This window comes from Tupaia chinensis, unplaced genomic scaffold (genome assembly GCF_000334495.1).
Source record: "Tupaia chinensis unplaced genomic scaffold, TupChi_1.0 Scaffold000237_1, whole genome shotgun sequence".
Lineage (NCBI taxonomy): Eukaryota > Metazoa > Chordata > Mammalia > Scandentia > Tupaiidae > Tupaia > Tupaia belangeri.
Window position 1 is genome coordinate 2,072,103 of NW_006159715.1, and position 14,880 is coordinate 2,086,982.

The 14,880-nt window shown below is 37.5% G+C and overlaps 1 protein-coding gene across 2 annotated transcripts in view; it reads left to right on the forward strand.

Moving 5' to 3' along the window:
• The window catches only part of CUNH5orf22 (chromosome unknown C5orf22 homolog), a 21,134-nt gene extending 7,590 nt beyond the window's left edge, over positions 1-13,544 (forward strand). The window contains exons 4-9 of one of the 2 annotated variants that reach the window (XM_006148498.3): positions 197-626; positions 2,617-2,679; positions 2,933-3,054; positions 6,485-6,551; positions 9,247-9,386; positions 10,729-13,543. In XM_006148498.3, coding sequence (XP_006148560.1) covers positions 197-626; positions 2,617-2,679; positions 2,933-3,054; positions 6,485-6,551; positions 9,247-9,386; positions 10,729-10,861 — 955 coding nt within the window. In that variant the 3' untranslated portion in view covers positions 10,862-13,543. Of the gene's footprint in view, positions 1-196; positions 627-2,616; positions 2,680-2,932; positions 3,055-6,484; positions 6,552-9,246; positions 9,387-10,728 lie in introns of both variants that reach the window. The other variant, XM_027771872.1, reaches the window with a different exon arrangement.
• The last annotated feature ends 1,336 nt before the right edge of the window (positions 13,545-14,880 follow it).

The window sequence follows — 14,880 nt, forward strand, 5'->3', positions numbered from 1 at the left end:
TTTGTTTCCTTTCCTCCAAATTTGGGGAAGCGTTTTTTTTTTTTTTTTTTTTTTTTTCCAGAAGAACAGGAAGTACAAGATTAGAGATAGTTCTGTTTTTATCAGCTATGTCCTTTCTTATATTTCTACAATGCCAGAATACAATGTTAGCTAATTTGCCCATTCCTCTGTAAGATAGTTTTTTCCTCTGATACAGGGTTACAAGTACAGATTATTACTTCCTAAGCGATGGTCTTTATGTACCAGAAGACCAGCTGGAGAACCAAAAACCTTTACAATTGGATGTAATTACGGTAAAACCTTATAAACTCTGTAATAATCCAAAAGAAAATGCTGCGGTGTCTTCTGCTAAGAAGCCAAAACTAGTACTGGAAGATCCTGAAAACACTGCTTCTACTAACTGTGACTCTTATTCAGAAGGACTGGAAAAGGACACAGTGACACAGAGAAGTGACAAAACTTGCCTAGAGCCATCACATTTATGTTCTTCCGAAAGTCACGAGTGCCCGACTGTAGCCAGCACCAGGGAAATTCTGGAAATGCTGAAGAAAGGGGATGCGTTTGTTCTAGATATTGACTTGGATTTTTTTTCAGTCAAGAATCCCTTCAAAGAAATGTTCACTCAGGTAAATAGGGTATTTTTAAAGCATAGCTCTTGAAAGTTGTATGACATTTCTCTAGATGAGGAGTCAGCAAACTTTGCAAACAGCCGGAAAGTAATCATTTCAGACTTTGGGGGCCCCATTCTGTCACATATTCTTCTTTATTATAATTTTTTTTAACTTTTTAAAATTCTTAACTTGAGGGCCATATAGAAGCAGGCGACAGGCCCTGGATTGCTGACCCCTGTTCTAAATATTTATTATTTTGTATTTATGAACTGGGTTTAATACATACATGGGTCATCAGAAAAATGTGAAATCATATAAGAAAGTATATTGAAATATCTTATTTCAGCCCTATTCCCTTGGTTCCTTAGTTCAGAAACAGATACTGGGACCATTTCTTCTGTCTCTTTCCCAAGATGTGTTCTGCATATATAAAACCTTGTGTGACAGATTTTTCTTTAAACAATGAGGTGCCAGTTACACATCCCTGTATGTAGCTAATGATTCAGGCCTATCATCCTTGAGGTAGATGCCTCATTAGATCCTAATTGTGAGTCACTAGATTATATTAATCTGCACAGATCTGAGATAGAAATACGCATTTTTTATTTGCTAACTTTGTGATCCAAGTGAGTATTTCTAGGTGTGACTTATGGGCACACGTAATTACTTAACTTAACATTTGGGAATTACTCCAGATCTCCTTTTGGGGATTCAAGTTTACTGTCTTTTTTCTAAGTTCTAAGTGTTTGATTTATAATGATGATGTTGGTGATAATGTTGCATTTTACAGTACTTTGTTTACGTATCAGAAGCCATCATGATTTATCTAAATTATCAAAGACCTCTAGTAGGTACTGATTTAAAAGAAATAAGGCCTGGGGGTGGGGGGAAGCAGCAGGTGGCGTGGAGGTTAAGGTGTTGGGCACTACCACATGGCTGACCATGGCTTGAGTCCCGGACCTAGTGGCTTGCTTTCTCACTTTCTTCTCTCTCTGCATCTGTCTTTCTCTGGTCAAATTAAAATAAGTGAATGAATAAATGAAATTAAATAAATATTTTTAAAAAGAAAAGAAATAAGATTTGGCATAATCTGGAGCAATAGGGACAAAGAGTGCTCTCTCAACATGCAAACAAGGAAGTAAGTTTTTCTTCTATTTGTTTCCTGCTGCTATACATGGAGCCCATTACTTCTGTAACCACCAGCTCTTAGAATTAGTCAGTGGCCTTAGAAATATTCCTTAGGGACCAGCCAATTGCATGGTGGTTAAAATGGCTGGATCCCACATGACCATGGTTTTAGTTCCAGATCTTGTCTGCTTGAGAATACATGCCAGGGAGGTGCGCCCAAGTGCCCAAAATCCCAAGAGGAGAATGGAGAAGGGATTGCAGCACGGCTATCTCTTCTAGGGGGGAGGATTTCTCACTTGCCCTCTCTCTGTCTCTCTCAGTCTAGTGAGCACATGTACCTATGTCAAAAACCTAAAAAAAAAAAAATTTAAAGATATGTATTCTTGTAAATTTTTAAATCTGTTTAGATCTTAAGATATATGCAGTTATATAGTGAAATATTAAGAATATTTTTATCTCATGACTCATTAGCCACCTAGTCATCTTCCATAACTAATTTTATATATTATTTTCATGCCAAGCTGGAAAGATGTGCTCTGAAAAAAAATGATATTCACAATGAAATCTAATTTATACATTTTGACTGATCTTCCCAGACAAATCTCTAATTATTAAAATATTCTTAAATACTTATTTTATTTAACTTTATTTATTTTATTTGGATCAGAGAGGGACAGAGTGAGCAAGCAAGAGACAGAGGGAAAGTGAGAAAGCAAGCCACCAGGTCTGGGACTCAAACCCTGGTTGGCCATATGGGAGTCCAATGTCCTTAACCACCATGCCACCTGCCAGCCCTAAAGCTGTCTTTTGATTACAGTGTATCTTTGAAAAAAAAATTTTTTTTTTCTAACATGTAGATTTGTTTTTTGTTTTCCAGGAGGAATACAAAATCTTACAAGACCTATACCAATTTAGAAAGCCTGGTACCAACCTAACAGAGGTAGGTGACCATTTGTTTCTTTGAGTTCTATCCATTTATCACATATCTAGTAATTCCTTGTAATTTATTAAAGTGATCTCAAAGGACTATCCAAATGGTGTGTGTGTGTATGTGCATGTGTGTATTAGTGAACCCCCTGGCTAATATCTGAAAATCATGTTTTTACTAATTAAACCACGATTTTCATTATAATGGGGTTTTGTTTGTTTTTTAAAGAACAGCTATGAATCTCAGCTTTTCTGTGTGTTTACAGGAAGAATTAGTAGACATTGTTGATACTCGAGTTCATCAATTAGAAGATTTAGAGGCAACTTTTGCTGATTTATGTGATGGTGATGATGAAGAAACTGTGCAGAGATGGGCTAAAAATCCTAGGTAAGACCCAAACTTTTTTCCCCCAAACTCTACTAATTTTTATTCCTAAGCAGATTTCTAAATTTGCTAGATAAATTGTTTTAAGTATTAATTTTAACACAGATTTATAATAATAATTACCACTTAGGAGTATTTTCTCTTTTTTTTTTTTTTTTGGAGAGGTTTTTTGCTATAGGGCACTTATGCTTGCCAGAAAGACAGAGAGAGACAGAAAGCAAGAAATCATCCCTGGGGGGAGGGGGAGGCGGAGCGGTGGCCATGCCATAATCCCTTCTCCATTCTCCTCTTGAGATCTTGGGCACACACACACACACCCAGAGTGGGTTTAAGCTACCGGGTCCGGGATTCAAACTGCTGTCAACTACGTGGGAGTCTAGCAACATAGCCATTACGCCAGCTGCTGGTCCCTACCACTTATGAGTGTTTTCTATGTGCCATGTATTGAAGATTTTTTTCTGGCACTTTCTCATTTATTCCTTATAAAAACCTTATGGTTTCATTATAATTAAATCCATTTTGTAGAAGAGGAAACCAAGGCACAGAGGTTAAATTAGTTGCCCAAAGTCATGTAGTAAGTGGGCTTATTTTTTAGTTCTTCTGTCGTAGCTGCCCCTAAATATAAGATACTATGCTAGGTCATATAGAGGGTTAAGGAGGAGTGCTTAGACAATACCTGTTCTAAGTAGAACAAGAGAATGGGAAAAAATTTCACCTATCAACAGAAAAATAAATTACTTGGCAAGTAAATTACAGTATGATAACTTGATTCCTTTTAAGAACAACCCCACTATGAGTCAAGTTTATTTTCAATCTGTCCAAGACATGAGGGAGCAGGAGACTCCCTTGAAGGCTGGATTCTTTATCATATCATGTGTTTTGCTGATGGTCTCATGACGAAAAAAGTTCCTGTGGAGTTAAAATCTTTGATTTTGCAATTGGCACGAAGGAAAGAATATTGTTATAAATACTGTTGTTACCTGCCTCTAAAATAATCCTTTAAATCAATATATACTAAAATAAAATAAGCAGACAAACCTTTTGTCTGTGAACATAAGATCAGAAGTAGCATATTTTACTCCCACAAACTGTGAAATTACTATCTATTTTGTAAATATGAGAACTCAGTAATAAAACAGCAACATAAAATGGAAAGTTAGAATCATAGTGCTTAGGCGACAATCTGAACAACCGCTGGGATCTGTCATAGTCAGGGCCAACAAGTGGTGTGGTAGTTAAAGCACTGGACTCCCACATGTCTGACCCTGGTTAGAATCCCAGACCCAGCAACTTGAAAATCATGTTGGGCACATGTTCGTGCATACCCAGACTCGCAGGAGAAGAAGATATTACAATGTAGCCATCCCCTGGGGGTGACTTTTCACCTTCCCTCTAACTGTCTCTATCTATCCAGTGAGCACATTCACCCTATGGCAAAAAACCTTTAAAAAAAAAAAGTCTCATAGTACAGTTATTGAAAATAATTTATAAAATTTCTTGAAGAATATAGAGGAAATTGAAACAGTTTCCTCTTCCTCTAGGGAGAACGATTGTGTGGCTAACAGATGAGTAAAAAATACTTTCTTTACCCATGTATATGTATTACCTATTAAAAATGTTTATTGTAAATTACTCTTGAAAATCAGAAATATTCCTAAAATGTAAGTATTAGAAAGGTTTAATTATTGTCACTAAGAAGAGCAGTGGTTTGGAAGAATAATCTATAATAATCTCAGTAAATACTGATCAAGTATCTGACCATCAGTTAATGTATTTTCTCTTCAGTATAGAGAGCTAGTTTCAAAAAATGATTTCCTCTTTTTTGAAATTGTAATAGAAGAGGAAAATAAATAAGTCACATGACCTAAGTCTTCTAAGAAATACTGAAAATACCTACCATTTTGTAATTTCTTGAGCTCTCAAGCCAAAGTTTAAAATGCAAACTTAAAAAAAAAAAAAAAGGCCTGGAAACTTTAAAAAATCCTGCCTCTCTAGATGAGGTCACCTTCCACAGAAAGCCACTATCCCTGCTGGGCATGCGCACTCAGATCCTCACCACCCGCAGGGAGTTGTAGCATGGGCTTGAAGATATGATGAGTTGACTGTGGTTAGAATTGTAGGGAGATAAAAACAGCACTACAGAAGAGCAGGTGAGACAGCAAGATACGTCTCCTCCAAGCTGACGATGTCCCTAAAGGGCCAGCCCCTCAGCACAGTTTCACCTAAGGGAGTGAGGTGGGTGGCAGGATCCAGGAGCCCAGAAAGCCTCAGTAATGAAAAGGAAAAAATAGCAAAGTGAGTGGTCAGGCAGGTCTCCAATGTCTCCCCTTTTCTTTCTTTTTTCCCTTCCAGCAAATTAGTGAATATTGGTAGAGAGGCATTAAAATACTAGAAATGTTAGTCAACTAATCAGGAATTCTAATAAGTTTCACCTAAATTAAATAAAAGTATTAGTATCATATCATGTAGCGTACAACTTTTCTGATTATAATTATATGTACTGACAAGTGTGTCCTTAATTTTCTTTTTCTTTTTTTTCTGTTTTAGTGTTTGGTATAGGGCATGTATGCTCACCAGAGAAGAGACAAGGGGCAGGGGAGTGAGAAATCACTCCCCCAGGGGGAATAGTCATGCCTCATTCCCTTCTCTAGTCTCCTCTCGGGATTTTTGGACACACACATACACACACCACACACACCACACACCCGGTGTGATTTTTCAAACCACCAGGCCCAGGACTCAAAGCTCATAGTCAATAATGTGTGATCTACCACATTATTATTAACCTCCACACCACCTGCTGGTCCATGTACCCTGAATTTTCTTTTCAAACTTTTGAAAAGGTCCTTTTTCATCACAGTGTACTAAAGATACGTAGTTTTCTTGATCAAAATATATTTTAAAGTTATAGTAATACTTCCCATTTTTAAAGAAGAATTATTTTCTTGAGTATTCACTTTTAAGTTTTAGCATCATCTGTAACCTTTTAGGAAACAAAAATAGGAAACACTTATTAATAGTTTAAGATGAGACCCAGCTGCAGTAGTGCACGCAGCTAAGACTCTGTGTTCTACAGGCTGAGACTGCTTTGGAGGCCCAGGAGCTCAAGTCCAACTCTGAAGGCTGGGAAGGTGGCATGTGCCTGTGATCCCAGCACCTTAGGGAAGCTAAGGCAAGAGGGCACAGCGGGACCCTGTCTGAAAAAGCTGGGCGTGCTGGGACGTGCCGGTCCCAGCTGGGAGACTAAGGCAGGAGGATTGTGACACTGAGACCTGTCTTTAAAACAACAGCAAAGATGATATTTGAATAGCTCTGTCTGTCATTTCATTATATGAAGCATATTATGAATAGAAAATGTTAAGTGCAGTGTATCATTTGCTACTATAATTTTAGTTGAGGCAATATTTAATTAAGTAAGGTGGCTTTTTTCCAGAATGGAATCACTAGTTCCACTTGTACAGAGTTTGAAAAAACGGATGGAAGTGCCAGACTATGAAATGGTAAATATTTTATATTAAATTATAAAATTGGCCATTTATGAAGGCAATTTTCTGGGTAGAAAATTTTGCTTTTTGTTAAAGTGGTTTATTTCTACGTTCCTGTGAAATCTGAATTATTAGGAAAATAAATTATTAGATGGATGTATATATACTTTTTAGAAGCCAGAATATAGACAAGGTTTTCTAGGGAAAACATTCTTTTCTCAATTTTGTGTATGAAACAAAAGTACTGAGTTTGTTTGTTTTGTTTTGGTGCCAGGGAGGCCAGTCAGATCGTTTCACCAAAGAAAACAAATACGTAATTAATAAAGTTGACCATTCTCTAGGGACTCATATTTATACTCCCTCTTTCTTTCTTTTCCCCTATTTGAAAATATTACTGATGATAAAAAAACAAGAGAGAGCTATGGCTAATGCATTTTAAGTGTGTTAATTATTTATTCGTTGACAATGTTGTGGCCAAAAGATACTTTTAACCACAATTTTTCTTATTTTTATCTCTCTTTACAGTCTTTGGTGTGTATATTTTTTCACTTGATGATGCTGAAGTTCAAGTGACTTTTCTAAGATTTTATGTCAGAACTTAGACCATCCAATCTTCTACTTCTCTGATGCTTCTCTTCAATAAACTTTGTTTTAATGAGTTATTTAGTTGCAGAACATAATCAAACCACCAATTGAACTAAACTTTAAGTACTGGTTTAACGCTGACTTTATCAGAATAAAAATGCCAACAAAAGAATACTTGGGTTAAACTCAAAGTAATCTAAGACCCATTCATTTTTATTTTTATTTTTTTTGGGGGGGGGAGAGATTTTCACTGTAGGGCGCGTGCGCTCGCCAGACAGACAGAGAGAGACATAGAGACAGAAAGCGAGAAATCACCCCCCAGGGGGGATGGTCACGCCGCAATCCCTTCTCCTCCATTCTCCTCTCGGGATCTTGGGCACGCACGCACACGCGCCAGGCATGAGTTTTTAGCCACCGGGTCCGGGACATGAACCGCGGTCGACTATGTGGGAGTCCAGCGACATAGCCATTACGCTAACTGCTGGTTCCCAGACCCATTCATTTTTCAAATGGCAATTAGTAAGATTGGTAGAGGGCCATCCAGTGGCATGGTGGTTGGTGGGACTGGATCCCACATGGCCAACTGCACGATGCAAGTCCAGACCCAGCAGTTTGAAAAACATGCCAGGAACTTGAGCTTATGTGCCCAAAATCCCAGAGGGAGAAATAGAAGAGAAGGGATTGTGGCACCCTGTTGAGAGTGGGGGGTGCATTCTCATTTTCTCTCTCCATCTTTCTCTCTGTCTCTGCAGCATGGACACCGTGTGGCAATTTTTCTTTTGTGTGTGTGTGTGTGAGATTTTTCCTATAGGGCATGTGTGCTCACCTGAGAGACAGAGACAGAAAGTGAGAAATCATCCCCCATGAGGGTAGCCACGCTGCATTCTCTTCTCCAGTCTTCTCTCAGGATTTTGGACATGCACATACACATGCCCAGTGTGAGTTTTAAGCTGCCGGGTCCAGGACTCGAACCACAGTCAGCTACATGGGAGTCCAGTGATATAACTTTCATGCCATTTGCTTGTCTCATGGCAAAATTTTTAAAAATAAAAATAAAGAATGATAGAATTAGAAGACACATAGGATTTGAAATACTGTAAGATTGTATGATAGGAAATAGGTCTCCAGGCAGGTCTTCTCTAATTATTACATGGCGTCTAGATTTTTTTGTTGCCAGGGCAGGGGGTGTTTGCATGGTATTTTTGAGAGAAAGGATGGCAGGGGCTCACTCACAAATTGTGTAATCAAATATGATTGCCTAAAGCTACAGTGTTAGCATTTGGTCATTATAGCAAAAAGGAACATGTAGAACCCATCATTTTACTACTTGACTTATTGCCAGTTAAATCTTTGATGTATATCCAAGTCCTCCAATAAAATAGATTGGTATATTTTATGGTGCTTTGTGCTCATTTATTTGGGGCCTAACTGTGACACACTTGAGTTCCAGTTTTCAAAACTTAGGTTGCAGAATGGCAGCCTGTGAGTCACTTCTAGCTTTCAGGCATATTTAGTTTAGTGCTAAGACTAGAACACCGTTCATTTAAATTTGAAACATGTATATAGTTATCAGTAGATGCACCATAAGAAAACAGTAAGTTAAATAGGATAAGAGGAAGACTTTTTATATCCTGTCAAAGCTTTGAATTTAGTTCTAGGTGCTTGTATTTAAAAAGTAAATATTACTTCTCAGTTTTTTTCTGGTGAAGATCAAGTGTAGTAAAGCATAAGTAAAATAATGTGTTGAAAGATAAAGTGGGGTGAGAATATCATTTATAATTTTCTATCAACTTTTCAGATTTAAGTGAAATGGATAATTTGCTAAAAATGTAAATTATCAAAATTGACTCAAGACAAAGTAAGTGAACTAATAATCATAAAATAAGGAAGTAGTTAAAGAATTGTTCCTAAAAAGGGCATCAGGCCCAGAGAGGTGTTTAGACCAGTTCTGACTTCAGAAAGCAGGTAGCTTCTATGACATAGAAACTCTAAAGGAAAAGTACAATCTCAATTTATAAAAATATTAAAAAATTAAAAGAGCTGTCAGCAAGGTCATGAATGATGGAGGAATCTTTTAAGACGAACAGAGTCTTACGGTGTTATTTTTTAATTACCTTATTTCTAGGTTCACCAAGCTGGTCTAACCTGTGATTATTCAGAACTTCCTCACCATATCAGCACAGACCAAGAAATTGATCATCTTATTCAGTCTGTATATTATGTACTAAAAAATTTACCAAAACCTACTCTTGTAACAATTGCAAGGTAAGTGTGGTAGGTGATTAATGCCTACCAAAAAATGACCATGTCCTAATCTCTGGTACTTGTGAATTTGGTGTCTTTGATGGCTAAACAGACTTTGCATAGTCATTAACTCAAGGATTTTTTTTTTTATTGCTTTTTTTTCTTTTTTTTTTTTTGGAGAAATTTTCACTGTAGGGCGCGTGCACTCGCCAGACAGAGAGAGACATAGAGACAGAAAGCGAGAAATCACCCCCCAGGGGGGATGGTCACGCCGCAATCCCTTCTCCTCCATTCTCCTCTCGGGATCTTGGGCACGCACGCACACGCGCCCAGCGTGAATTTTAAGCCACCGGGTCCGGGACACGAACCGCGGTCGACTACGTGGGAGTCCAGCGACATAGCCATTATGCTAACTGCTGGTTCCCAACTCAAGGATTTTTGACATGAGGGGATCATGGATTATTCAGAAGGGCCCAGTGTAATCACATGAGTCCTTATGAAAGGATAGCAGGAGGGTCAGAATCAGAGACAGTGAGTGTAGAAGATGCTATACGCTGGCCTTGAAGATGGAAGATGGGGCCACAAGGCAAGGATTGCAGGCAGCCTCTAGAAACCAGAAAAGACCAGGGAATAGATTCTCTCTGAGGGCCTGCAGAAAGAATGTAGTCCTGCTACTCCTTAATTTTTGGACTTCTGACCTCCAAAACTAACATAATAATTCTGTGTTGCTTTAAGCCACCAAGTTTGTGGTGATTTTTACAGCAGCAGTAGGAAACAAATACAATCTTTGTAACAGAGGCGATAAACCCCTGAATTCCCAAGCACCACCTCCCTTCCAGGGAAACGGGTTCAGGTGGTGTGGATTCGAACTTACTAGCTATGATATTACACATAGTAGTCCTCCTTTGTTCCAGATTCCTTTAAAGGGGTAATCATCACTTTTTTGTTTATTTGATTAAAGACAGGATCTTACTATGTCTTACCCTCCTGCCTAGTCTTCTCAGTCTCAGCGAGTACAGGCGCTCGTAGCGTTTAGAGTGGACTGGGACTCAAACCCAGGCCTTTTGTTTGTCTTCAGCCTACTGGAAAAGCTAGTACCAAAAAGCATTGTCTCCCAGCGTACACTGCTGCAGCTGAGCCTGTACCTATCTTTATATAGTTGCTGAGAAAATTAAGCTTAATTCATGTAAGTACCTGACACTGGGTAAACATTTAATAACTTTCAACTGCTACTGTTCCAAAATCTAATAAATCTTCATTTCTCTTTAACATTCAAATCAATACACATCGACTTCCTCTCTGCCCAGTTTGATTTTTATCGTATTCATAGGGTATTTTTTTTCCTTTCTCTCCTTGGTTCCAGGTCAAGTTTGGATGATTACTGTCCTTCTGAGCAAGTTGACACCATTCAAGAAAAGGTCCTTAATGTGCTACGTTCCCTCTATGGGACTCTGGACATCCACCTGGTGTATTCAGAAGAGTCTTCTCCATCTTGAAACAAACTAAACACTGGCTCCTGTCACATTGTAGTGTGATAACAGGGTTTTCATTAACTTTTATGTAAATGAGTCTTCCAGAAAACACTTTTTATGTTAACCTTCAGTTGAAATCTTTCAGACATTTAGAAATCCAGACATCCAAACAGCTATTATCAATTGTTGAATAATGGCAATATTTTTGGCATTGAATCTACTTCCCCCAGTTGGTGGAATTATTGCTTATCTTTCTTCCCTTCCAATATTGTCTTTATTTAGCTGCTTATTTATGTTTTTATTCATCCTGTGAGCAAGAGAGAGAGCTCAGTAGCACTCCCAACAGGGTTCTAGCTCCACGTTCCATGCCCAGCCTTTATCTAGGCCTGGTTTATGGGAAGTGTGTGCCCAGTGTACTCAGGGAGGTCTCTGCACTTGAACTGGGAACCTTCTCGTGTGGTATTACCTCACAGAGCTCCACTTACTTTTTAAGTCTTTTTTTTTTTAAAGAATTATTTAATTTTATTTGTTTTTTTTTTTTATTTTGACCAGAGGAAAAGTGAGAGAGCAAGCTGCCAGGTCCATATGGCTTGAACCATAGTCAGCCATAAGGAAGTCATTTTACCACTGTGTTTCTGTTTTGTCCCCATTGTCTTTATTTTTGTTAAGGTTTTTCTCCCTTCTTCCTCCCCTAGGTTAATTAAATTGCACGAGATTCATTCGTACATTATTTATTCAACCAACTAATAATTAACATTTACATGTACCAGACATTATTAAATGCTGAGTATAGTAATAAACATAATATACAAGGGCTCTCGAAGAAAATAGATTAAAAAAACTTATGTGGAAAGTGTGGTGAAGGAAAGACAGATAAAAAAGGAATTTGGGGGAAGACAGATAAAAAAGAATTTATGTGGAAAGTGTGATGCAGGAAAGGAAAAACACAAACATGTCTTAGGCATGTTTTTTAAATTCAGGGCATCCTGGCCTTATAGGAAAGTAACATTCCTAAAAGCTCCTACCAAAATAAAACAAACACCTGGCTGGTCCGTGAAGATGTTGCAGGAAGTCTATTTCCAAGGGTTTTGGGACTTGGCTGGACTCTTGCCCGGGGCGTTCTAGCATTCTTTGTAATAAAGAGATCTAGTTGAATAAACCTGACCAAATACAAATTAACTTTTTTTTTTTCTAATCAGAAAAGCTCTTCAGGATTTTTTGTGCTTCTGGTAGCCATTTTGAGCATCAATTATTGGGTTGTCAGAGAAGTCATGACATGTTTTTCTATGCAGAATTGAGTCATGACTTTTCCAATAACCCAGTATCATTATAGTTTCTAAATGCCACTTTATTGGCAGTCTGGGTTGACAATTTTTTCAAACAAGCCTCTTTTGGTGTAAGTAGTAGAGAAAAAATCTTTAATTCTGACCTCCCAAAGATATCCAAGAAAATCACTGTCTTCCACCACCCCTCCTGAGTCAGTCTTAATTATGAAACTTTTCATTTTATCACTTTCCAAAGTCTTACCTTATTCAATATCCCATTTAATTATTTTAACTACCTAGTTGATATCTTTTTCTTTTAGAGATAAGATAGCATTTATAGAAAACACACACCGTCAGTTCTCAGCCCTAATAGCAGTTGTTTTCATTTTTGTATGTAACTTATGACCTATTCAAATGCATACCCAATCCATATAGCCAAGATTGTTTTATTCTCTAACTTTACAGCTAATACCCGAAGACACACTACCATTGTCACTGAGTAGATAGCATCAGACCTCATTTTTCCAAAGATTCTATTCTCCATTGAATTCTTCCTGTCACTAACTTTGATTTCCGAAGTCTGACAGTATGAGTGCCTATTTGTATTTAAGAAACAAAGCAAACTGATTTAGCTATCCATTTTGATGAAACGTGCCAAAAATATTTATGTTCACATTCTCAGTAAAATGAGAATTGTAAAATTGCGCTATTTATTTCTTTTTAGAGTTTGAAAATTTTCTGATTGAGTTCTGTAAAGAGATATAACTTTTATAAGTTAATTATTTTGTGTGCTAAAATAAATTAAAAGGTATGTTTTGAAGTTTTAAGGATTATAAATCAAAACTATAGCTCTAAAGTATGTGTGATCTCAGTGTGTTGATTGCATTGATTTTATGAGTCTGGCTTACTAATCATTTATTTCAGTTTCCGAGAACTCAGATGTGATTCATTGTTGTTTTAACTTAGGTTAAATAAAAGAATATCAGTTTCCTTTAAAGGAACAATTGGATGTATAGTTCTCATGCTCTGTGACTCTGAAAAATAAAATTCAGCCCCTACTTGTTTAATGGAAATAACTTTGTAAATTACAACTCTACATATTCAAAATAAGAAAATGCTTAATTGATCAAGACATCTTTCATTTGTTTTCTAAGTACCACTGAGGGAATACCATGGCACAGCACTTTGGATTATGTACAAATATAATTTGAAACAGAATTTGAGCAGCCTTTGAAAAAATGTAACTTAAATGTAAGCATAGGCCTTAGCTCTAAACATAAGTATGTATTTCTCGGTATCCAGAAGGGGAAAAGTATTTTTAAATTATAGCCTTAGATAATGTACTTTTGACGGGCAATTATCTCTTCAGAAATGTTTTCTATGGACATTCATCTCTGTGCTATAAGTTCTTAGGAGTTCTCAGCCATGTCTTTTATTCTTTATCTCCATTTTCTGTTAGCCATGGTAGGTCATTGGCAGTAGATGTTTGGTACTGCCAATATTTACTGTCAGACAACCTAAATATCCATTATTACAGTAATCAATAGCAAAGTAAGCTATGGTACAACCATACCATGAAATATTACATACTAGCATAAAAGAATGCTGTACATCAGTATGTACTGATATGGAAAGAACTCCATGTAGATACTAAGAATAAAAAGGTTTAGAGTAATGCGTAGAACCATCCCATTTATTAAAATATAAAAACCTCAGAATATGATTATACAGTTAAAAAAAAAGATATTAGCCACTAGCTACTTGTGGCTATTTTCATTTACATTTTAATTTAAAATTCAGTTCCTGGTCTCATAAACCATAATTACAGTACTCTTATAGTCATGTATGAGCTGCAGCTACTCTATTGGACTCTAAAGATATAGGACAATTTCATTAAAGAATAGTCTATTTAATACTGATCTCAATTCTTTTTTTTTTTTTAAAGAGGTTTTTGTTATAAGGCTCGTGCACTCGCCAAAAAAAGAGACAGAAAGTGAGAAATCACCCCCCAGCAGGGATGGCCATGCCGTAATCCCTTCTCCAGTCTCCTCTCAGGATCTTGGACACTTGCACACACATGCACCCAGTGTGAGTTTAAGCCACCATGTCCAGGACTTGAACCATAGTCAACTACATGGGAGTCCAGTGACATAGCCATTGTGCCAACTGCTGGTCCCATGATCTCAATTCTTAATAAGACAGACCACCATCCTCATCAATGAGAACTTCATTAATTAAAGTATCAGTATCGCCCGGGACATGTTAGAAATGCAGAATCTTGGGCTCCTACCACATTTACTGGGCCAAAAATCTGCATTTCAACAAGATCACTGGGTAACTTGTGCATTCAAGTTTAAAAGCACTGCACTAGCACCATTGTCACCAGCATCAAAAAGCTTTAAGCTGGTCCATCACCCATTGATTGTCAAACAGCATATTTGTGTGTGTGTGTGTGTGTGTGTGTGTGTACCTGCTGGAGAGAAAGAAATCACCCCTCAGGGGCAATGGCCATGCCACAATCCCTTCTCTATTCTCTTGGGATTTTGAGCGCGCGCGTGCGCGCACACACACACTTGGCATGAGTTTTAAGCCTCCAGCTTCAGGACTTGAACCATGGTTGGCCATGTGGGAGTACAGCGCCTTAACCATTATACCGCCTGCTGGCCCAAAACAGAAATTGGAATTTCTTAATGAGTGAACAATTTCAGGGATGGAATGTTTCAGGGATGGAATGCTTATGGGATGGAATGAATAAAATGGAGATAAAGAAATGTATTA